General features: G+C 40.6%; 1 protein-coding gene across 2 annotated transcripts in view; it reads right to left on the reverse strand.

Annotated features, from left to right (window-relative positions):
• Nucleotides 1-24143, reverse strand: part of LOC125696427 (myosin VIIA and Rab interacting protein) — a 332017-nt gene that overhangs the window by 31379 nt on the left and 276495 nt on the right. For both annotated transcript variants that reach the window (XM_048952071.1, XM_048952070.1), the window contains 5 exons: nt 14046-14182; nt 12349-12429; nt 11660-11757; nt 11268-11348; nt 9566-9715 (listed from right to left, as the gene is read on the reverse strand). In XM_048952071.1, the coding sequence (XP_048808028.1) occupies nt 9566-9715; nt 11268-11348; nt 11660-11757; nt 12349-12429; nt 14046-14182 (547 nt within the window). The remainder of the gene's footprint in view (nt 1-9565; nt 9716-11267; nt 11349-11659; nt 11758-12348; nt 12430-14045; nt 14183-24143) is intronic.

The following is a 24143-nucleotide window of genomic DNA, read 5'->3' on the forward strand; positions in this document are numbered from 1 at the left end:
GGGTCCTCCTTTGGATCCACAAAGAAACATCAGACATTTTAGCTTTGATTTAGCTGTTGGGATCAGTTACACAAATTGTATTTAAAATAGGCCAGATTGTCAAAAAATGGAGAAAACTGGCAGTGCCCTGCTGATTTCAAGGCAATTCACTCTCATCTTACACTAGAATTACTAGTGTAATTCTAGAAACATGGTTACAGCAGCTCAAATCATGTTTTAACATCTGTTTGACACTATTTTGATGCTGCACAATTTTATTTCTTTACTTAGTGGCTTTGCTTTTGATGGCACTATGCGTTTAGGCACTTTGAATGGCAGAAGTGATCACCTTTTAGAACGACAACTAGCTTCTTCCCCTCAGAAAGTTTTACCCCTCAAAAACTCTGTCTAGGCCTTCATTAAGGGAGTTTTAGATTGTCTGTATGTTAGGGTTTCATTAAGAAGTATGCTTTCAATTGCTCGGCTTCATTACAGGGGCCAAGCTGGCACTCTGAAAGATTTGTACATTTTAACTGATGTGCACTGTACAAATAATTGACTAAATCTGTTATCCTCAAAAGGGCCAGCCTTTTCCTACATCAGAGCTCTACTTTGCTCTTGTTGTAGATGAGGAAAAGGATAACTTGTCTTTAAGATACTTCCAAGTCCCTTCAATTCCCAGGTAAGCATAAACACTGCTGGGCGTCCTTGATGCTGTGAGAGCAATGTTCAAATGTCTGTTCTGGCTGTGCTTCCTCCCATCTGAAATGCTCCTGTGTGTGTCCTGTGGGACCATGCCAGAAGATTTAATTAGCTGTAAATCTTCCCATTAACTACAAAACTTCACATTTTTACAGTTATTTAGGACCAGTTCATGTCTGCCATATACTCTGATATTTTTGTGTTAAAGCTGCCACGTATTGAGAATAGCATGTAGTTGTGGCTGTCTCCATTTGCCCAGTACCAAGAATATTCCCTTAAGGAGAACAAGGCAAACAAAGACATAAGAGATGCTGAGGAACCCAGAAGAAGTAGTATCCTACAGTCTCTGTTTTCCCTTATTAGTTAAAGAACTGAATCATAAGGAGGAGAAAAAAATAATCAGGAAAAGTTAAGTAGCCTGTTTAATGATAACCTGGCCTTAGATAATGGAAGCAACATGCTTTTCCTTATTTATGTATAATCCGTAGGTTTGACAACTTCAAGTAGTGTTTTGTTTAAATGGCAGCTTCTCGCCTGCCTACTCACCATTTCACAAACATCCCAGTAAGGTTGCATCATGGCAGTGGCAGTGTTTGCACTTAGCTCTCAGCTAACTTGAGATCTGCTAACAGCTTTGCTGCTATAACACAGAACCTGGCATGGGTTGCAAATCTCAGGGAGGGAGCTGAGCAAATCCTGCCTGAAGACCTCTTCCTCTGCAGCACTGCTGCAAGCAGTACCCCTGTGCAACCTAAAGCCAACTCGAGTGCGTGTACACCGTGAGGCAGATACATCCTTCAGGCACACTAGAAGATACACAATGCCATGAAGGATTTTAAAGAGGAGAGGGCTACCTTAAGAGCCTGACTGACAAACAGCACTGAAAGACAGGGAAGCACGCTGTTCAATGTACTGTAGAGCCCAGGAACTCAAACACATTGGAAATGTGTTACTGAAGACAAACTGATTCTTTTAAGTTGTGTCCTGAAGCCTTTGGGTCAGGCCAGATGGAAACTGACTGCAGCCTCTGTCAACTTTCTGTGGGCAGCACAGAACCAGTAATATGCTGAATCTACTGCTAATGCCAGGCTAAGATGGCTTGACTGCACCTCTGTATTCACAATGTAAAAGGGTGAAATGATGCTTCTGTAGGGGGCTGTTGAGGTAGCACACTTCATTACTACTTTTATAGCTGTTTAGTTGTTTTATCTGGACAGACCAAGAAATGGCAGTGCTCTAATAAGCTCCAATTAAGTTGTAAATAAAAGGATTGGGCCATTTCTTGCTCTGAAAGCCGGTTTTAGTTAAGGCTGGAAGAACACAGTGCAATTGTTTTATTCAGACACATGTAAGTGCAAATGCAAGTATTCTCCCATAAGAGAATGACTGGTACAACCACAGGTAGTCCTAATTACTATAAAAAAAGGAGTGCCAATACTCAAGCCTGGTGCAGGAATACAAAGAAGCACATCCTGGCATGAGAACAGATCAGTGTACGGTGGCACAGATACGCTCATTTTTTTCAAAGCACAAAAGCAAGCATTGCCTGTAAATCCATCACTAATTAACTACTGTCCTGATTGGTGACTGTATTTGATGAGAAAATGATTCACGACCTCCTTTTGTTTCTTTTGCAACTAAAAGTAGAGACAAACTAGAATGTCAGTCATCTAAGGTGAGGTTACATAGCAAAAGCTCTAACCTCGGTTGGCACATCAACCAGCTGGCACAGGTAACTCAGCAGCTGTACAGCTATGGGGGTTCTATGTGGGCTACCAACCCACATATGTGCCTGCTGACTGCACTGCCACATGAGGGAACAGGGCTGGAAGCTGACCTGGTACTCCATACAGCTGTGTGTAGAGGCACAGGGGAGACTGAGGAAGGCCAGCTGCACTGACTGGACCTTGGGTCAGTTGGCACTGGAAAAAGGGGCATGTGTTGACTGAATGGAGGAGTCATGGCCCTGCATCTTTACCAATTACCTACAAACTTGAACAGCAATTAGATCTCATGACTGACAAACCAATCCAGTGCATTTGCCACAAGAACCCAAATAATGCAACAGCCCAAATATGACTTTCAAAAGGAGACAGAAGTGTAGGAGCTTTGATTTATAAAGATAAGAGAGGTGAAGAGGATCGTTCTTGACCAGCTAAAACTACTGGCACCTTTTCTAACCAGAGGTTCTGCTTTGTCAGAAAGTGATAACCTGTCAGCCAAGTGCAAATTACAAGGCTGTCCTGTTTGCAGTGAGACATTGAAGTGCTTTAACTGTTCGTTTCTTTGTTTCTGCAATAAATTTAAACATCGGCAGATGGCACTGCAACCATGCAGGTCATTTGCTGTGCTCCCCACACACGCTGCTCCCTCTGAGGTCCGTGCTGCATATTGAATTGCTGCGCGGTACATCACAGCACGCAGAACACAGTTACAGCATTCCCAACGTTTCAGTTAGATGAGTGCTCACCGAATCCTGCCTACTGGCACCTGCTGTGAGACGTTTGTTTCAAAAAGAAATCCTAAACACTGTATTACTGTCTTTCCCCCACCTGTTCAGGCAATTTCTGCTGCACAGTAATAAAGTCTTAATGAAGAAAACTTAGCCTTCATCTTGTTCTGGCATAGCACTAAAAGCAACCTGCTTTCTATGTATAGTCTTCTATAAGCAATGTGATTTCTGAAGATTAAAGAAGGATAGGATAAGAATTAATCACATACAAAGTCTATTATTACATAAACATTCCATCATCTGAACATCTATAGCAATTTACAAGATCATGCTTTGGAACACTAAATAAGTGCTACCAGAATAATTATCTTCAGGAAGAACAATTTTTTTATAAAAGCACTTGCAAATATTGAATCTAAAGTTGATAAACTATGGATTGTTTACCTTTAATAACTGCCACGTATGTATATATAGTATTTAGAGAGAGAATATGCAGATTTTGCTCTACATTCTTTATCAAAAGATGAAATGGTGTAATTAATGGGCAATTCCTCTTGCTTCTTAGCAGAAGCCAGAGTAGTATTACAAAATAGGACCCAAAAACAACTAATTGAAGTCTACAAAGAATATTCTGGATCATGGATGCTTTTCCCCTCACTTATCTTCCATTTTACCCTATTCCTTTGGTCTATTTTAAGTAGCAAAACTTTGATTTATCTACACTTATCTGGTATAGATAAAAAAACTCTCTTAAAACTGTGGTGCCACGAGGATAAGGCACTGCAGGGCCTCCATGGCATTGGAACCTCACCCCTGGGCAGCTGCTGGGTTGAGATTTGAGGCCCACCTTGTTTATTCAGTGATGCAGCCTGAAATTGCCAGCACAAACACAGACGACTTAGGTACCTCTCTCCGTGCCTGCAAATTTTACAGCTACGCCTGTTTGCAGCAAAAAACCCTCACTTGCTTCTCATCTGAGCTCTATAAATACAATCAGAGCACAGACAGAACCAGCAGGTCCCACCCACCTGAACAAGCACTGTAGCAGTCCCTAAACATCAACAGATACTGCATCCTTTGGTATGAAAACTCCCACACCAGGAAGGAGATGAGATGAGCCTGAGAACGGTGCCACTCTGCCACAGCATATTTATCCCTGGAAGTGATTCTTCCCTCTGCTCAAATGTATGCAGTCCAGACATTTAGCAGTGGGTGTGAAATACCAAGGGTTTCATGCATCTGTTCCTTAGTTAATCTTGTATGTGGCAAAGGATCTGTTAGCAACCCTAGGGCTTCTGAAAAGGGGCAAGAATAGGAGATGAAAGGGAGATTTTCTCACTCAACTGATTAGGGTATCATCCCATCCTGAAACACCACCTTGAGTAACAGCATGTGCCCCAGCTACTTGGGCAAATTCTTGAAGAACAGACTGGAAAAAGCAAAGAGAACCGCTCCCTGTCCTGCCAAAACCTCAGAGCATCCATTCCTGCAGGGCTGTCAAGCCGACTTCCTTGCTAGTGCCACAGATGCAGCCTGGCTGCTCTTCAGGTGGGTTTGCCATCCTGCCACTGGCTGCTCAGACAGCCGTTCTCCTCAACATCTCTGGTCCTTTAAAGGGACTTCAAAGGAGTGCTCAGTCCATCAGCAGTATGAACTGCACAGCTGTGAAAGAACACATAGAGCCGTGTTTGGGTGTACATTTGTTTTGGTTCAGCTTGGATTATCTGACCCTGAGGATCTGGAGATTGCAATGGAGAGCCGGGAGATTATTCCCCAACAAGCCCACTGGAGCTGAGCATGCAAAAAGCTCCACACAGCACCACACAGAAGTATAATCCACTGTGTTTGATAGACTTTGTTTTTTTTTCCCAAACAATAACAAAGCCGTGAAATTGAAAATGCTATTGCTTTTAATGCAGAGGATTTTAAGCTAGTAGTAAGGAATATTTAAATATTGGTTCCAGCAAATGAGTATAAACATCCTTCTATTGTACTTAAGTGGTTAACAATTTAGGAAGATACTAGGAACATAGAAGAGCTAGTTCAATCAATAGCATGGATGTATGTGAGCAAGTCTATAGAGGTTTCTGGTACATCAACTATTACAGACTTTTGCCCACTCGACCTTTCATGTCCCATTCTGACCTTTGTCTGTGAAGTCGTGCTCAGAAGAGCACTCACTCATCAGAGAAGATCACAGCATGTCTGACTCAAACAGCTCCTCAACAGAGAAATCTTCAGCGTTCCATGTTTATTCGCTTCTCTCTGTGATAATACACACCAATTTCAACTAAAAATAAAGTAAGCGTCAGGCTCTCTCTCTCTGAACATCACAGATTTTAAATCAGATCTTAAGGCTTTGTGTGTTAGGATAACAACTTCAAACCAAAACAAAGCTGAAAGAAACACACACAATCTATGTTCTTCAGAAAATAACAATGCAGAACAACCATCTTTCTCTATCCTCTCTCCTATTTCCTTTCATGCCTTAAAACCTATCTTGGCTTGCTGCAAGGGCTTGATCATATATCTAGAATCCAAAGCTGTCTTTTTGGATGTTTGTCAAGTGCACAAAGAGTACTACACAGCCCAGAATGAGTAATCTTCTGCTAGGGCTGCATCTCAAACAAATTCAAACTACACAACTTAAAAAGGACAATGCTGCCATGTTGAGCTTTGCACTGATTATTTAGCTACGTGAAGCCTTAAAAGGTGATAATGACTGCTGAGATAGTACTGCAAAAGCAGCTGTAGCCTATCTTCCTATTGCAGTGGAAGAGAGGAAATTAACCAGACTACTGTGCCCAGGGATGTGTTGATCTGAAATGCATGAAGTGTCAAATGGTCAGCTAGCTCCTGATCAGTTTTCCAACGAGTCTTCAGTGTTACACTTGAAAAGCCAGTAGATGGCAGCAGGATTCGTAACCTGCAAAACATTTAGAGAAACTTGATCTGCTTGAAATTGAAGTGAATTTAAAAAGACCCATTATTTCTAGCGCACTCATGGCTTTTCCACTTCAGAGTTTATTGTTCTTTCCCATTATGTGATAGGTTGTGTAAAGAATCTGGCTTCTCTTGTAAGGAAGTAAATAGCCCACCAGGATCCAGCATAAAAGCATGCAAGCCTTATTGGAAGGCATTAGGTCCAGGCAACACGTTCTGTGCAACTTTCTGACCCCTGCTGACGCTGTAAGCTCCACTTATGACATGATATACTAATGAGCCATAATACGTTTTTTTTCTGACACAAAGTTGTTGAGAGGTAAGAACTGGAGTTGGCATAAACTTCCTGCAGCATTACACCTCCCTCATCTGAAGTGGCTCTCCTGCTGCACCACATGACTGCTGAACAGAGCTCCTCCTTGAAAAGCTGTTCTTCAAATATTTGTTTGGGACAAACCTACAAAGGTACAGAACACCTGCAAAATCTGCAGGGATTTCCAAAGCAGTGTTGAACCTCAGACTTTAAAGCATTCAAAGAACAGAAAAGGAAAAAAAAAAAAAACAACAACTCATAGTACACTGCGGACCTTATAATTAGCTTAACCAGTAAATTTCCACTTCCCCTGAGGGGCATCATAATGTGTATTTAATGAAATCCTCCTTTTCCCTATATCCCTAGCTGTTTTAAATATTATAAATTATGGATGAGCTTCTGTTTATATATGCAATCTTGTAGCTATAAAGTAAAGACCGCTAATACAGCACTTAAAGCACACCAGGATGCCTGCACTCCATCAGTGTTTAAATGGGATGCAATATGCCAACCAGTCGTTTGCTCTCACTGGCAGTGATGTATGGGGCAGAAAGGGACTGCAGGAGCATGGAATCACCCATCCATCACGTTAGGCTCCTCCTATCCCAGCACTGTACAGCCTCTGCTTGATAATGAGAAACAGATGGTGCCATCTATCTCTTTTTATGAGATGGAGAAATAAAATAGTCAGCTGTGCTAAAAAAATATGTATTTGTAGGACAAACAACGGATCTTGAAGAAATCCAAGAAGTAAAAAAGGAAAAGACGGTATTTTTAGCTACTGCCATACCATAATAATGCAGTTAAACAATCAATAATATATCTTTGGGAGATACGAGGTGGGAAGGGCTCATTATAGAGGAGATCAATAGATTTCCCTCTAATCAAGCAGGTCTCATGCAGCCGGTCTGTTGGCTTCCACAGTGCACATCTACAAAGAGATAACCAAACAAATGCAATGGTCATTTCAAAGCTGGTGATTTTGGATGCCCACAGGAATTTTCTGAATGATGTGAATGAGCTCCATGTAAGTAGTTGTGCTTAGAAAAAAACTGCTCAGCAAGTGTAACCCCACTATTATATTTGGGATCACTACAGCTTCCCCATGCTGTTAGCAAGCTTCTGGTAATACAGTGCAATGCAGTAATAAATACAGGTTTCTAGTGGCCAGTGTTATGGCACCCAACTGCCTTAAGCACCAACGTTGTTAGCTTTATTATACTAGTAAGCCACACGTGTTATGTTCTACACAGAATATAAATATAGATATCTACTTTAAGATAAATCTCTAGTTCAAAGGTGTGAAATTCTAATTGCCTTCATGTTTGAGATCGTTACTTCCCTGCCCTCTGCATATTTATATTTCTGTTAATTATTTCTTCTTCCCTTACATTTAATCTATCTTGTTTCTGCTTGCTTCAAGGACTAAGTTGTTTCTTTGCTTTCCAAAGACCAAAGTCTACTTAAGTAATCCATAAAGGAAACAGGAGTATATAGACAACTCCAGCCTTTGTAACAGCACACTTAAAATGCTTTCCTTTTTCCTTCCCTTGGGCTTGTTGTGGCTAATATTTGCTCACATTATGACAACAATCACATACAGCTCAATGACAGGATGTGTACAGGAAAATTGAGGGTTTGCATTATTTTGGTGAACATCAGTGCCATCAGTTAGGAAAGCTTCACTTACTGCAATAAAAGCTCATAAAGATTTGCTGTCACAAATTTGGACGAGAGTTCTAAAATCCTCCTGGAAGGGTGTAAGGAACTTTTCATGGAATGTACATCTGGTCATAGGACCTAACTGCCAACTTCTCTAGAATCCAGGCTTTCATTTTGGAAAGATGAAGAACTGCAATACTTTTGTCAGAATAGACGAAAGCTTTCTCAAATGGCAAACAGAGGAGAAATTAATGCAATTCAGCCCCCCAAATCTGGTGTGTGTGCTTAGCATTTATAGGTGGATGAAAGCAATACTGAATGGAAAGCAAGCTCAGGTAAAAGCATTCAGGGTTGTTCTACTGTTGCAGCTGAGTATCAGGCAGGTAGTAACCGCTCTAAATTTGCTCTGCACAAGTTGTCTTTCAGTACACTCTCCAGCAGACCTTTTGCTAGAGTGAATGTGACTGTATTTCTGCTATCCTAGTAGGCTAACCTAACAGCCTAGGAGCTGCAGAGCAAAGTGCTTAAACATGCCCACTCTGATTTGTGATAGCTCGGTAAACAGCAGCAGCTTAAAGGCACTGCTCACTCCAATTTGGAAGTAGATGGGGGGATACTCTCATTTATATCTCTGCAATTCTGGCCCACAGTCTTATATTCTGGGGTAAATCTATTTTCACTGGCAGCGTAAGCTGGCAAACTAAGCTGGAGATAAGACTCTGCTGTGGGGGAGCAGCATGCATGAGCACAGCAGCAGGATATTCAGGAGCAGCAGCTTAAACCTCTCTATCAAAATTTACTGGAACTCATCTGTCACTGTCTTCACTCTCCAGTTGTGAAACAACGTATTCAAGCCTATCACTTATTTTCACTTCTTTTCCTAGCTGCTCTTCTTAAAACATTACTAATGCAGCCTGTCAGATTTTCTCCAGCTTTGTAAGCAGGAACTAAAGGCACTGTGGTGAGAAATAAGTGAGAGGAAGTGGAAATACTCTCTAGTATAAGGCATAAATGATGCAGTAAAGTTGTTCTTAGGGTTTTTTCTTTGTGGTTTTTTTTTTTTTGTTTTTTTTTTCTGGTAGGGACTGTTTTCCTTAAGATGGCTAAGGAACAAAATATAATTTATAGAAATCTAGCATGGTAGACGACATTCGTAGGTAGATTCAGCAAAAAATCCAAATAAAACCTAAGTGAACATAAAAAGTTTAAGGAATAAACACTGAGGCATGGTATCTTTTTAGCATTCAAATCAAGCAGCAAAACCACTTTTGGAATGAACTTAGTTTTCCCTAATGCACTCACCAATGCAGTACAGTGTCTGTGATGTACTTCCCTAACCCAGGGTGTCCTATGAAAAGTACGAACTGAGTGATGTGTCTGTCAACACACAGATTTAATGCTTGTTCTTTGTAAGTCTATTTGCATCATTCCAGGCAGGAAGCATACTCATCCAGGATTTCAATACTGCAGCTTCGTGCAGCAGAAAACATCAATATTTTCTCTTAGTCACTCACCCACAGTGTGTATGACCCCCTGCGACTCCCAGGAAAGGTCAGCATGCTCTGATCTGAAACAGCAACGGATGCCAGGCCACTGCTTCTGGATGGCGGCCATTCGAAGTCAGCCTCAGTCTGCTCAGTTTTGCCTTTCTGCTTCTTTATAATCTGTAAGGTTGGGGGAGTGGGGTGGGAGGGCAGGATATGGAAGGAAGGGGGAAAAAAAAAGGTACTTTTTTTCATGGAGAACATGACATTAACTCTTTCTCAAGACAAACTCCCTAGAAAGCAGTTTCCCTTTGCCTTTTTTCCCAGCTCATGCAAGGATGATTCTGACAAGCTGCACACACACTTCTCATCTAAAGTCAGACTGCATGCAAGCACACAAGCTTCGGTACAATAAATCATAATCAATGCCTGGAGGAACACCAGAAGTGAACTAAATAAACGTGGAAACCTGATCCTACCCTAACACTTTAAGCATCAGCAGCATCTAATGTCAGGTATTTTCTCAGATAAGAACATTTGCAAAGACACATAGTAGATATGAGGGGAATTTCAGAGGCTCCTATGACATCTAGAAACATTTCTACTTAAAACAAAGAGGTTTTAGCTGTCTAGACACTATTTTTGTTCTTGCAAATCTAGACTGTCTTGAGAGAGAGATCATATAAACTACTTTCCCCCTACACTGGCAGATTATTTCCTGCTGTGCTTCATTTCCATACGTTTCCCAACTCCACTTTAAAATATCTACAGAAAGTTATCCTATAAAAGATCTTGCTAGGCAGCTTTTAACAAATGTGGTAGCAATTCAAGCTCAACTAATACAGGCCCTGGACTATCAAAGACCTAGTAAGGAGACCTGATCTTCTAAGATCCCTATTAAAAAATGAGGAAGATTATTTTCCATTGAGCTGCTGCTCCTCTAGCTCTATTTGATAGCCCTGTAAACATGTTCCTGTTGCAGTCATTCATATATTGCTGAATGCTGCATCTCATATACAAATGTGGTAATGAGGTTAGCTCACACAGAGGGAGATTGATCCTCCATTGTGGCTAATTCTTTAATCACTAAATCTAAGAATCAGTTTTTTCATGTTTGTCTTGCCTTGCTCCAGACTGTCCAGGCAGTCTCAAGGGTTATTTGTTTCAAACTAGCCCTCCATTTTGGTTCTATTGTGGCTCTATTGGTGTCACCTGCTGCTTTGCAGGCAGAAGACAAAGCTTCCCAGAAAAAGCCAAACAAATCAGACGAGTTCTGTGATTTTTTTGTCTCTCTCTGTTAATATTTGTCTCGTAATGATTCTATGTTTTGTAGATGCAGAGTTCAGTACAGTTGGTATAGCCAAGTGCCTGTTCCTTTAAAGGGGAAAATTTTGTACCTTTTGGCAAATACAGATTTCAAGTTTGAGCAAGTAGGGTTCTCCTCTTCCCTGTTAGTACATCACAGACAGAAGGAATTGTACCTTTCAGCTCTGAGTGTGTAGGCCATCACTTTAGGCACTAAATTAATCTTATTTGTTCACTAATGTCACTGTCAGATACAGTTGGTTAAACCTTGATTGTGATAGTTGAGGTTGCAACTTGTCATTTATTATGTACTTCCTATATTGATGTCACACTGTTCTCTGCTAGAGCCCAAGCTCACTGGATTAAAGCATCATGTTTTGGTTATTAAATAAGCTAAAATAAAAAAAGTAAAAAATGCTTGCCATACCTTCTGCACAATGGTTGTGGCCAGCTCTTCTATGAGATCCTCCTTGTGTTCTTGCAAGTAACAAGCCTCGTTCTGTTTGTCCTGCATGAAAACAGATACCTGTAGTTGCCAACAAATACCTGTAGACTTCTCACATAATTTGTACAGATCAGAAAATGGGTAATATGTCCTGTTGGCATTGTGGGAAGAGATTGCAGGTACTTACATCACATGTCACTTTCTGAAGCGCAACATACATCTTGAATACAAGTTCATAAAACTCATGCTCAACACTGTAGGTTACACACGAGTCACTACTCTTTTTTCATTGTTTCCTTTATATCTACTTCTTTTAGTACCACATTAAAATAATTGTTATGTTTAAATTAACAAACTATATTAGAAGATGTTACCAGGCTGTCACTGTAGGTCTCTGCCTTAGAAATAGCTTCTTCCACTGCTTCCTCAGCAACACGTAAGGCCACAGCAAGGGTATCCATCATGCTGTGTCCTAGGTGAAGAGTAAATTGAAATGATCATGTTCATTACTTGTGTTTTGCATGACAGAATGCAAACTTTAGACCCATGTTCCAGACATATTTTCTCCTATTTTGTTCATGACTAAATTGATTTCCTCAACCCAAAATTTTGCATAGCAAAATAAACACCTTAAGAGAGAGCGAGCAATTTTTTTTCTACCAACTTCCATGTAACTTCTTAAATTCAAATATTAAATACCATAAACCATGGTATTTCAGTAACTAAGGAGGAAATCATAGGGGGGAAATCCATAAGCTTCCTATAAGCACTAAGAGGATATAAGAAAAAAAAATATGAACATAAGAAAAGAAGTAGGAGAGAAGCAGCAAATACTGAATGTTAAGAAAATCATGCCAGAGTAAGCGTGCAATATCTTGAATACTGAAGCATGAAATCTCAGCATGGCACATATGAACACAAAGGATTTTTAATATATTTCTGAATGTTCCAGCTAAAAGATGGCTGGATCTGTGAACAAGACTTCTCAGCACTCTAGGCCATTTGTCCAGTAATTCAAAGTGTAAGGGCTATGTCTTAATGAAATGAGTCTTTAGCAGTGTACCTTCTGTCTGCCTGTAGAATGTAGAATCACTGCCACAAATGCTTCCATCATTTTCAAAGCTTCCTTCAAAACAACCTCCTTCTGCTCAAAAAAACCAGCAGCACACGTTAGTATAAGAAATACCCACTCACAGCGGAGGCACTGTTAGATTAGGATATTCTCTCGAGGTACAGTGGCAACGCACACAAAGAAGGATAACTGGAAAATTCCTCTTACCTTTTTATATAAAACATGATTGCAGCAATTTTTGCACAAAATAGGACTCCTTTTGAAATGAAAAATTATTTGTACAATAGAAGAGAGAGAGGAAGAAGCGACTAGAATATAAAACTTACATGGTGAAACTTAAGCACTCGGAATTTGCTTTTAATATGGCATGGGGTTGAAATAGATTCTACTTTAAAGGGCAACGCTGTATAAATAAGACAAAACTAGATACCTGTGCTAGAATTTATCTTCAAGTGGAACAAAAGGTTTACCTAACAGTCACATGGAGGAAAGTTAGCCATGACATTTAGACTCAAAGACCTTCCTCAGAAAAGACTCACAGAGCACACGCCACTGCATCTTGTCACTGAATGTTCGCTGTACCACTCAGGGACAAATCCAATGACAGTGTGGCTTAAGGAAAGACTGTATGTCACAGGAAAGTGCTCAAGGATCCCTCCCCTCAGTTTTAAGCCCCACATGCATCCTGACTGATGTATTCTTGCCTTTACACATATTTGCTCTCAGCTGTTACAGAATCTTCTCTACAAAGACAAATTGATGCAGGCACAGCAAAATAATAATAAACCAGAATGCATCGGTCACTGCTTCCTAAAGTTTACAGCAATATTCATGAGAAACAACTGGAATTTTCACTTGGGACTAGAGAGGCCATTGGCCATCCCATGTAATTTCAGGAAAAGTTGAAAACTGTAGAAAAGCTACAGCTGCTGTAGAATTTGAAAGAATTACATTAGGAAAATGTTTGGCCCAATAAAGCCAATGAGATCTCAAACATTCATCTAGTTGAACTTTAATTAATTCACTAAAATTACCAGCATGACACAGAACACCACTTAAGAATCTATTTTACATCTCCAATTATTTTTATGGGGTGATGCACTGTAACACCACTGCTAAGGAGGGATCATGTCTCTTCATTTAAAGGTTGCTATCAATTCTTGATTTTCTTTTAACCCTTTACAAACACCTTTATAAAAATAAAACGTGGCCAGTTTGTGATCTTTCTGATAGCAAAACCTTGTGGATAAACTGAGTTTAGGTCAACTTAGACATAAGAAATGTATCCCATGCTGACCAAATTTTGCTTCAAATGCCACAGAAATATTCTCAGGCCAAATGCTGAATGCAAAATCCTTCTCTCACTCATTGGCTACTCAGAACTGCAATAAAAGTTGGGATACAAACTTGAATACAAACTGCAATTTACTTCACAGACTGAAGATCACAACTCTGTTTTGAGTAGTATCATAATTAAGATTATCAGTGGTGTAACTACAACTAGACATTCTTTACATTATTGAAATGGCTCTCGAGGCACTTTACCTCTTTGTTATCTCTAGTTTGGTATTTCTGGAAAGATACAACATTACAAAATCTTTTAGGAAAAAGATTCTCAGAATTTTCATTGTTTCAGTTCTTGTGTTGAAGCAGGTAAGGTCATAACAAATGAACACAGCTGCTCTTACCTATTACATCAGGACAAACGCCACTCTCCAGTCTATGCTTCTTGTATAAATTCTTCAGGACTTTGGCACTTCCAAAACACTTGAAGCGGCTCTTCACATTATTATAGTACCAATCCAGAGACTGGGTCCTTAAGAGCCTAAAGCAAAAAGGAAACAACATATTTGGAATTATTCTACAACAAACAAAACCGGACATTAAAAGGGATCACTGCTCCTATTTGGGAGAAAACACTGGAGCTGGAGAAGTCTACTCTGCTTAGGGAACCTCAAAGCAGCAAAGAGCTGCATGCAGACAAACTTTCTTGGCTATCTACTCACAACTGCACTTTGGTGTTACTTCCAAGCACCACCGACATCAATAATCCATCCTACTGGATTTGTCCCCAGAGCTCACAGACTGTTAGAAAGCCACAAGAAAAGCTCCGTATCTTTTTCTACTGGGCAGAGAGCTCTCAGTTCACCTCTCTTCCTTCAGTAGCTGGTGATGGAGCATCTATGCCACATCCCCATCCAACACTACCACAGATTTCTATGGGAAAAACCACAGCAGACCCATACATTTCCTAAAGAAGGAGGGATGCATCTTAAGGTCCCCCTATAAAATAAAGCTGACTTACCCAAAGGCATGCAGGAAAGAGAAATACGTTTGAGCCAGTGAACGTGAACTTACACTGCATGTTCTCTTCCCTGTTTGAGCTCATTTGTTTCTTTGCATATTGCCACAGTAGTTCATTTTTAGTTAATTTACTGCACTTACAAGTGCAGGAAGCAAGATATTTTGATATGGCATGAAAACATCTTGTATAAAACAGTATGTAGTACAGGCTGCAAAGGTAATTTCCCCTTTGCACTAATTACTATTATAGAGGTCTTAACTTAAAAGGCTTATCGAGCTCATTACATAAATAAGCAGAGATTATTCCCAACACAAAGACTTCAGAAAACAAAAGACTAAGGTTAGCATCCAGGGCCAATATGTGATCACACAGCAAAATAATGCTAGCAGTGCTGAACTCTCACCACTTCCAGACTTGAAGAAATCCAGATGGTTTAATTCCATTTATTAAATCTGGGCCATTAGGTGAAAACCAAACCAAAACACAACCTCACTGTAACCATAATATTTTGCTTCAGACTCCAGATTTTTCTTTATAAAGAGAAAAACACATGAAAATCCAACCATTTCACAAGGAAATATTCTCTCACCCTTAGCCACACTAACAGTGTAGATCATATTCAGCACTGACGCTCGAGAGATGCTCAACAGTGACCCACTATGCTGAGCAGGAGGCTTCAGCCAAGTGCTTCCAGTCAGCCACTGCATTTTTTGAGTGTCAGTACACTTACAAAGGAGTACCTGATTCATGTAAAGCAGAACGTCATGGTCTAGTCTATTCCTCTGTCACCACTGGAAAGTGTCTAATAGCAAATACCATCAGCGGGAAATTAAAAATGATTAAACATGCTGTATTCAAGCTGTGAAGTCTTAAAGTTGCATTACTTGCTCAAATGAGGGTGACAACTGAAGAAAATGCACAATTGGAACAGAAGCATGTTTTTTTCTGTATGTGATTAGATGTAGGAGAGGTGTGTACAGATAATGTAAAAACATCAGACCTTTACTATCTATCCACACAGTAATATCCCAAGGGGATAAATTAGCTCCACCAGTCACATTTCCACAAATACCATTTGCATCTGACAAGGAATAAGCTCTTTTTTTATTTTTTTTTTCCTGAAAGATGTTCTTACAAACTGAGCAACTGAGATGTGCTGCTGGCTGAACAGGTACAGTGGGAAGCATGCTCAGGTCTGTTTGTGACACAGAGGGTTTCTGAATTCCTGCAATAGTTCTAGCAAGGAATCAGTGCCGATGCCTGACCCGGTCCTGAGCAGGGCTTGGCAGCTGGCACAACTATGAATCTGTGAACGAAGGCCACTTTCTCTCCACAACCCACAGTTCTTTGGTGCTTTGAGATCCTACCTTCTCTGTGGGCAGGAACTGTTAGCTCTCATGGAAACTGTACCCTAAGAAAGCATAAGATTTCAGTCAATAGCATGGAGTACGATCAGTACGATGGATAAAACTAAATCTGCACGACTGGGTTGGAAGATGTTTGGCAGAAGACATTTGCCAGAAAGGATGTTCTTTTACCCCACTTTTACTATCTTTTTCCGGGTCTGATCAAAACTGCTTTCATAATAGCAGAAAGCTAACAACAGTTTTCTTAATGAGTTTAGACAGTGCTTTGTAACGGGCACAATTTTAGAGACAAGCTATTTATTTACAACGATAACATTTTCAGTGTGTGAACTTTGGGAGAGCAATGATAGACTTCAGACAATGAAAGAAGAGGTGCTGCTCTCTTTGCACCAGCTAATCTGGTGGAAAAACAAGGGCTGGGATTTTTTTGTTTAAACTTTCCATTTCTGCAGGATTAATGCTTTGTGAGTAATCTAATCACCTCATCCTTCTCTTCTATGTGCTGAAAAGCTACCAACAACTCCAAGTCTACACTTCAATCCTGCATATATTTTAGAGGAGATTACAAGATTCTTGTAAAGCTTTTCAGCCTCCTAACTTTCAAATAAGTCACAATGGGCCTGCCTGCTGATTCCTCCTGGAGAGAAAGGATTTGGAGAAGAGAGTTCTCCTTATAGATACTAAAACAAAGGGCCCATTTAAGGGACAAACAGCATTTTCTTCTCATTTCAAAATTCTTTAATGCTGACCTACATTTTAAAGCTGTATTCTGCAAAAGCAGTTCCATGAGGCTAGGATAATGAAAGGGTATGGCACTGCTAGCATTAAATTGTAAAAATGAAATGCTTCTCTTATTATCTCTAATAAAATGTGCACAAGTTCTCTCCATAAAAGGAACGTTCACGCTTATAGGATGATAGTTGTATTCATCTTCCGATATTTTATTTATCTTTATTTCTGTGCCATAAAGACTGCTCTGTCTGACTGCTACGTCTATTTCTAAGTAGTCTTAAATGTTAAGGACATCATTTGTATTATATAATATTGCCATGGTACTGAGTTATATTTTGACATGCTCTTTTTATAGTTTAAAACCACTGCCCCTTGTCCTGTCACTACAGGTACGAAGTATTTCCTTGTCTCTTCTCAAAAGCAATAACATATTCCCAGAGCTCTCTCTTTTCTAGGCTGCACAGCTCCAACTCTCTCTATCTGTTCTCATAGCGGATATGTTTCAGATGAGGCACTGATGCCTGTGCAGAGACATCGGGCTGCATCCAGGTGACACTGCAATGCATAAGCACTGCACCTTGACCTGCACAGGTATGCCACAGGAATGGTTAAAGCAGTGCAAAACAAATGCCACGGGAAAAGGCCAGTGAAATTCAAACAGCAGAGGAGAGAACACCTGAAATCAAAGCATCCGTCTGAGAACGAAAACTGCTCAACACAGGGAGAACAGTGCAATCATCTCTGTCCTGTGCCAACAGCAGTGAATTCAGGACAGTGATCTTATTGCAGTCCACAGAACATTAATTCAGTGAGCTCAACATACACTGTTGTCCCATGTAAGGTGTTTCCTAACAACACACGTTCTTCCACTCCACTTAGAAGTTCACTGCCCCAACTTCAGCTCTTAAATTCCCTTGTGGATGACAGAGATGACATCTAGACTCCGGGTAGATATCTGTGTGCAATCTGTTAACATTCATTACCTGGATTGGTTTAAACATCAGCCATATGCGGTGACAATAACATTGTTAGTATGGAAGAGTTTGCTCAGTGGCATACTTTGACCTTCCAGAGCTCCTGAGTTCAGCTGAAGCCAAGTCCTTGCGAACTAAGGAGGCTGGATGTAAGCAGAGCACACCTGTGACCTTGGCTGTGCACCTCTGCTGGCTCCTGTGACCCAGTCAGAACATTTGTATTTTCACATCCTCCTGAGAAATGCCAAACCTGACACACCACCTTTGCTTCAGATTTATACCCCTTCACCATTTACACCTCCCATGCTGCCATCTCCCATGATTTAACCTCACCCAAGACTAAAAGCATACTCCTCCATCACCACATCCTCTTTTCTTTTTGGCAGCCAGCTGCATATTTAACTCACTTCGCCTATGAAACTGTTTGGATCCTCTCTGAGTTTCAGTCTTTCAATTCCTTTTTCCCAGAACTGAAGAGGTTATCTGCAAAAAGACAGCCTTCTTTTTGGATTTCTGCAAAGGATAAAATTTGAGCAAGTGGTGGCTGTACATAGGTCAGGCTCACTGTTTTTGCACATCGTTTAAACTTAATCCTCTCATATGAAAGCAAACAGGCTGAAAAAAAATATGTTGTGAGTGCAAGTTTGATGAGGACCATTTTCAGGTCTGTTCTCCACAGGCAGTCTTTTGAGTGAGGAGAAGACTGAGGTCATATTGGATATAACTGGAGTTAGGGTTCCCTCCTTCAGTAGGAAAACACACCTAAGAGATTAGAACATCAGCCTTTAACTGGGATATCCTGCCCTGAAAGGCTGTATGTCAGGAATACCTGATTCACAAATGAACACACGTTTGGTATATTAGCACAACCTGCTGCCCCCATGAAGCACACTGTGTTTAAGGGTAGCAGAAGTAAAAATCTACAGCAGTTATACATGTCAAATTTTAAGAAGAAAGGGTTCTCAAACCCAGTGCTCCACTGTAATTTTGCTGACAGTAAACATGGAGTCAATGGCAGTTAAAGCATTGACCTATGTAGGGTCAGGACCTCTCTTCAGGCGTCTTACCAGCAGTGAAAGATATAAGAGGCCAAGTCCAATATAGCTCCTGACAGTGTCTCAGCACGAGCTGATAAGCCTTTGCCATAGCAGCATGTCTACGTGGATGTCTGCCATGTCTAACAGCCATTAGTGAATATTCCTTGCCAACTTTTGCTTTGCAAAGGGAGCATCACTGACTGACACTTATTTATTCAGAGCTGACCTCTGCACCTACAAGTTCAGAAGGCCGCATTCCAGGGAGCTTGTGGACTGTTTGCAGTACCAGCTATGGTTGTTTTAAGCCATGAAACAAATGGGATCACATAGGTCTTTCTGTTGCCCCCCTGAAATGATGATGTCTACCAGAAGATACACAGCTGTACTGTTCTTAATGACTCCCCCATCCTCACACTGGTGTTCTTCTACCCTAATATTGAAATGTTTTCCTAACATTTAAGCCACATCTTCCTTGTTTCTATCTAAATAAGGTAACTTACGATGCTTGTTCTCCTCATTTATTAAGGCTAAAGAATCCTGTTTCCCCATGCATCCTGTTTTCTAGCCACCTGATTGCTCCTATTTTTTTTTTAATTTTCCAGGGATCCTCCAGCTCCAAGTGGCCTTTGTCTCTGTTTAAACACAAATCACACAACTGGTCATTTGAGTCCTTAGCTGTACTCCCTCTTTTAAGAAAGCCAAATCTAAGCGTCAGAATACAACTTGCCACAGTGCAGACCCTACACATGAGATGAGATGGCAATCAACAGATATGCCTTGGTGATACTGAATCTGGGTGGTGCGATGCTGTGAGTCATTCATCTATTGAAGTCTTGCTGAGACTTGCAGCTTTGAAACTGCCATCTTTTCAGAAAGCAAGATCCTGTCAAAGTCCAGGGTATTTTCACTCTACCCTTCTTTCAAATAGATAATCATAGACTATGCTTTCAGAAACGACGTTTAGGGTACATCTCCTCACAAGCTGTCACCTGCTCTAAAGCATCACTTTTGTAATGAAATCCACGTGCTTGGCTGCCCTATTGCCTTATCAACAAGCAAACAGCTCTGTGAGATAAGAGAGCCATGAAGCCTGCAGTAGCCAAGAAGGCTTATGGTCACACCCGTATAGATTCCCTCCATGGGCATAAAAAACCCGTCTCTCTTCATTTTACTTCTACTCTCACATCTGTATGGATGTGTAAAGAGCTCTAAACATTACTGCAGTGGCTGTAAATTATTAAGTGGCAAAAAATGGCTTGCAATCCTCCTTGCAGCGGCAAAAATGGAGCCAAAGAACTCGCCACCCTCATTTCTCAGCCCTTCCAGGTGTTTCCTTCAATGTCTGAAAACCACCCCACCGCCACACTGCCAAATGTTTTCCTCTTAAGTTTTTCGTTAGAGGGCTTATCTTTACACAGAGAATTAATGAAAATTAAATAAGTGGCCAATGGATATGTGAAACTAAATTGAAACAACTCCAAATCCAAATGCTTGTGTGAAGCTGGAAAGCTCTGATATTTTGGTTTCAAAATGCTTCAACGCTTTGATATTTACGTACAATCTAAAGGATTTATTTTCATATAAAATAATAAAAATACAAATAAAAACATCGGTAAGACAATACTCTCCCTCTTAAGCAAAAGAAGAGATTTCACTTTATCTAAATCCATTTTCTCCTAAAAATTTCATTTTGTGTGAAATATTGCATGTTTTTTCCTATCTCAATTTGCAGCAAAATACATTTCAGTATCTCAATATTTTTCAAAGGGAAGGAATTTCATACCCTGATCATCTTGTTCTGGATATTTTTTAAGGTAAATGATAGGAATTAATCAACATTGCATCGTTAGCAAATTCATGACACTTGCAGGCACACAACATGCTAAACAAAAATTCAAGCAAACTTGAATCAAAGCAAGTTCTTACAGCTATACTGAACACTGACATGCTGTCTTTTCCCATCACATTTGTTTCTACTTGCTATAAGCATCAATGTAATGTTTACTTTGGATTTCCAAGATAAGAGAGGCAAAAAGAACAAAAATTCACACTGACGGTACCTCAAAATAATACACCCTGCTGTACTTAAGAAACAGCAAGAGCTACAGATATTCCTAAGCTCTCAACTGGACAAGCATCCTTTTCCTACTCCGCTGTCACAGCAAACATTATGAATTTATCCTTTGTTCTTATCCACTGAAGTGAAGAAAAATTCAAACAAAAAACTCATATACATATATTTCAGAATGCTACATCAAAACAGTCTCAGAAAAAATCTGGTCATTGAACTGTGCATTTATGTTAATGAAATGAAAGCATTTTCAGTCAAAATATAACTGAACATTAATGGCTACGAACAAATGCAGCATTCACTGACATGAGAAATGATTTCCATTACCACAGCAGATACCAAAGGAAACAACAGAACATAAAGCAAGTTTGATTAGTTATTCAAATTACCTAAGTGAAAGATTTTCTTTCTGCAAACTTCATTTTCAGTCCACAGATTCTTAAAAAACAGCAGAACAACAACAACAAAAGCGAGGTCGATGCAGCGTAAATATTTTCACAAAAGAGATACAAACTCCATTCCATCAGAAAAAAATACCGGAGGATAAACCATGCAAATTAATTCTGTAATCCTGATTAGAAAAATACGCAGGGCTTTTAATATAGAGCTCAAGAATACCAAAAAGACAACAATCCTCTGCGTTAAGGTCTGTTTCTGTTCTTGTGTCAGGAGAAAGATGTGAACAAACTGCTGTGAAACGCCGCCAGAGATGAGAAGAATCATCGCCAGGTGAAATCAAAAAGGAAGGTGGGCTCATTTCAAGATTATTTAAAGAAAGAAATTAAAAAACAAGAAGAAAAGAATTAAAATAAGCTCAAAATAGGTAAAACTTTGGTGGGGAGCAAAGAGGTGCGATTTCAGGTCCCATCTTTCGCAGTGGTTATCTCACCCACAAGCCCAAGTCGTGCTAAGCCGGGCTGTACCGTCATCCTCTGGGAATTAAGTGCAGTGACTCTACCACCCCCTTCCTGAGATTACATGTATTTGTAGCTTTTCAACTCCACAAGCCACCGCACAGCTTAAGAAACATACTGTTCAGCTGAATGCACTGCTTCATTATAGATACAGCAGTATATGTGACTATTATGTACTTGACAAGAGTAGGACATCTCCAGAGCCCAATCTTTCTAAGTCCTGAGCTGGAAGATGTAAGGGAAGCGTTTCCCCACCGCCCACTTGGCCATGGCAATAAGGAAGAATGAGATGCAGCCATGCTGCGCTCCCTTGACACAGTGCAGATGGATACCCAGCACAGTCCAAGCAACAAGATTTCCTTGAATTACAGTGGAAAATGGGTTAGAATGCGAAGAAGTCAGCTCAGCCACTCAGCCAACACCTGCACCACAGCAGCTCTTCCCCACATGGACCATGGGCATGTCAGCACTGAGTGAATGCTGAGCAATGGTACTGCTACTGCTGCATGTCAGTGAGCAGCCTGAGCACACAGTGTGTGCCTCACCATGCTCTGTCTGCTTCTCTGTTTTGTGCTCCTTGTCAGTGGCGCTCTCTGATTAAGCCTTAAAACCACACACAGGATGCTTTTTAAAAACAAAAACATGTTTTTTCAAAAAAAACCTCAGAAGTCACCACATCTGAAATGCATGTTTTTCCCTGGTGTAGTTTACCCCGACACACAGGGAATATTTTTAGTTGTAAGCTGTATTGTGCAAGCTGCCCAGCAGTCTGACAAAAGCTAAATTCCAGCTTACAGCTGAAAACCGTAGAAAAATTCCAAAGCCTTTACAAATTATACAAATGAGACTTTAATCCCAGCTGGCCTCACTGATGGGGGCTCTACATCTGGGCACACACAATGTACTTTTCATATGGATTTTCAGCTATTTGAATAATGAAAAATGGAAAAAAGGAAACCCCCTGTTTTTGTGTGTGCGCGTGTATGTAAATACTTGTATTGCAATAATAAAAAACAAACAGTCCTATAAGCACAGATTAGAGAGAGATAATGTCAGAGAAATACAGCTGGTTCTGAAAAACAGCCCAGCTCAGAGCTCTTGGGTAAAACCGATCTACTGCCCAGAGCACCAGAAAGCTTCAAGGCCAATTAATCTTCCCATCCTCTCCAGGGCCGGCTGTTCTCATATGCCAGTGTTTCCAAATGTGCTGCTCAGACCCTAACTGAAGGGCCTCAATGTACATACAAGGCTGTATAGAGTGGAATTCTATATATAAAATGCTACTGTAGTCTCACCTGATAACGGCAGAGAAGGTCCCACAGAAGTAACAGAAGATATCTCTAGACAGGCCTCTCTCCTGTATGTGATGGCCATGGGGAGAGTCGGGGCCAACAGGAGCTACTTGTCATTCCCAAGACACCACCGACCCGCGGTTCTCGACAAAGGGAAGAGAGCATAGGTCTCATCTCAAGTAGAACTTGCCCCATAAATGCTCTCAGACACACGGTTTGAATTTTGGGTGGTCACGTATGGAGCCAGGAGGATCAAGGATCCTTATGGGTCTCATCCAACTTGGGATATTCTGTGATTCTAAGGTGGGGAAGCAATGCCCAGTACTGGCCGTTAGTTGGCTGCTGGGCCCTAGTGGCTCAGAGACAAAGGGCAGTGTGCATTGCCTCTCTGCGCTTTTAAGGCAGGAGCCTCACACAAATAAAGTACATCATTTCTCTCTGACATGCACAGAACTTCTGTCAAAAGGCTGTCGAGGAGCCCTCAAGCAGTAAGAGAAAGTTTCTTGCAATTCTTTTTTCTTCTTTCCTTTTTTTCTTTTTCCTTAGGAAAACATGCAGGTGGGATAAATGTTTCGTTTGCATTACTGAGATAAATTTGGCGAGTATTGGAGCAGGCAGTCAGTAGAAGGTGGTACATTAAGGATGTTTTCAGTGTATGTGCTGCTCCATTAGTGTACTGACTTTCTTTTAGGAGATGAGAATAAGAGAAATCACCAGCCCTTGTCCAGCAAATTCTGGAAATATAGGAAAAAGCCAAGTACATTAAATGCTAAAACATTATTACACAGCCTATTCCACATTGCAGAGGGACATGGGTAGTGTTTTCCTGGGTAGTGTTGCTTTACTGGGCAACCCTGGCAGATCATTGATTTGTATCTTGGCCAAGGATTGTGCTGCAACAGGAAGAGAACTCTGCAACTGCAAAGAACAACGCGCTGGTGGAACTGCATTGAGATGGGAGATTCCAATGCACTAGATAGGATAGGTCTGAAAAAGCTGGAGGATACCAGTGTCTTGCAAGAGACCAAATTATCTGACATTAAACATCACGGCTGACAGACTACTGCACTTTGTTTTCACCCAAGGCAAAAGAC

The sequence above is a fragment of the Lagopus muta genome, chromosome 7, assembly GCF_023343835.1.
Source record: "Lagopus muta isolate bLagMut1 chromosome 7, bLagMut1 primary, whole genome shotgun sequence".
Lineage (NCBI taxonomy): Eukaryota > Metazoa > Chordata > Aves > Galliformes > Phasianidae > Lagopus > Lagopus muta.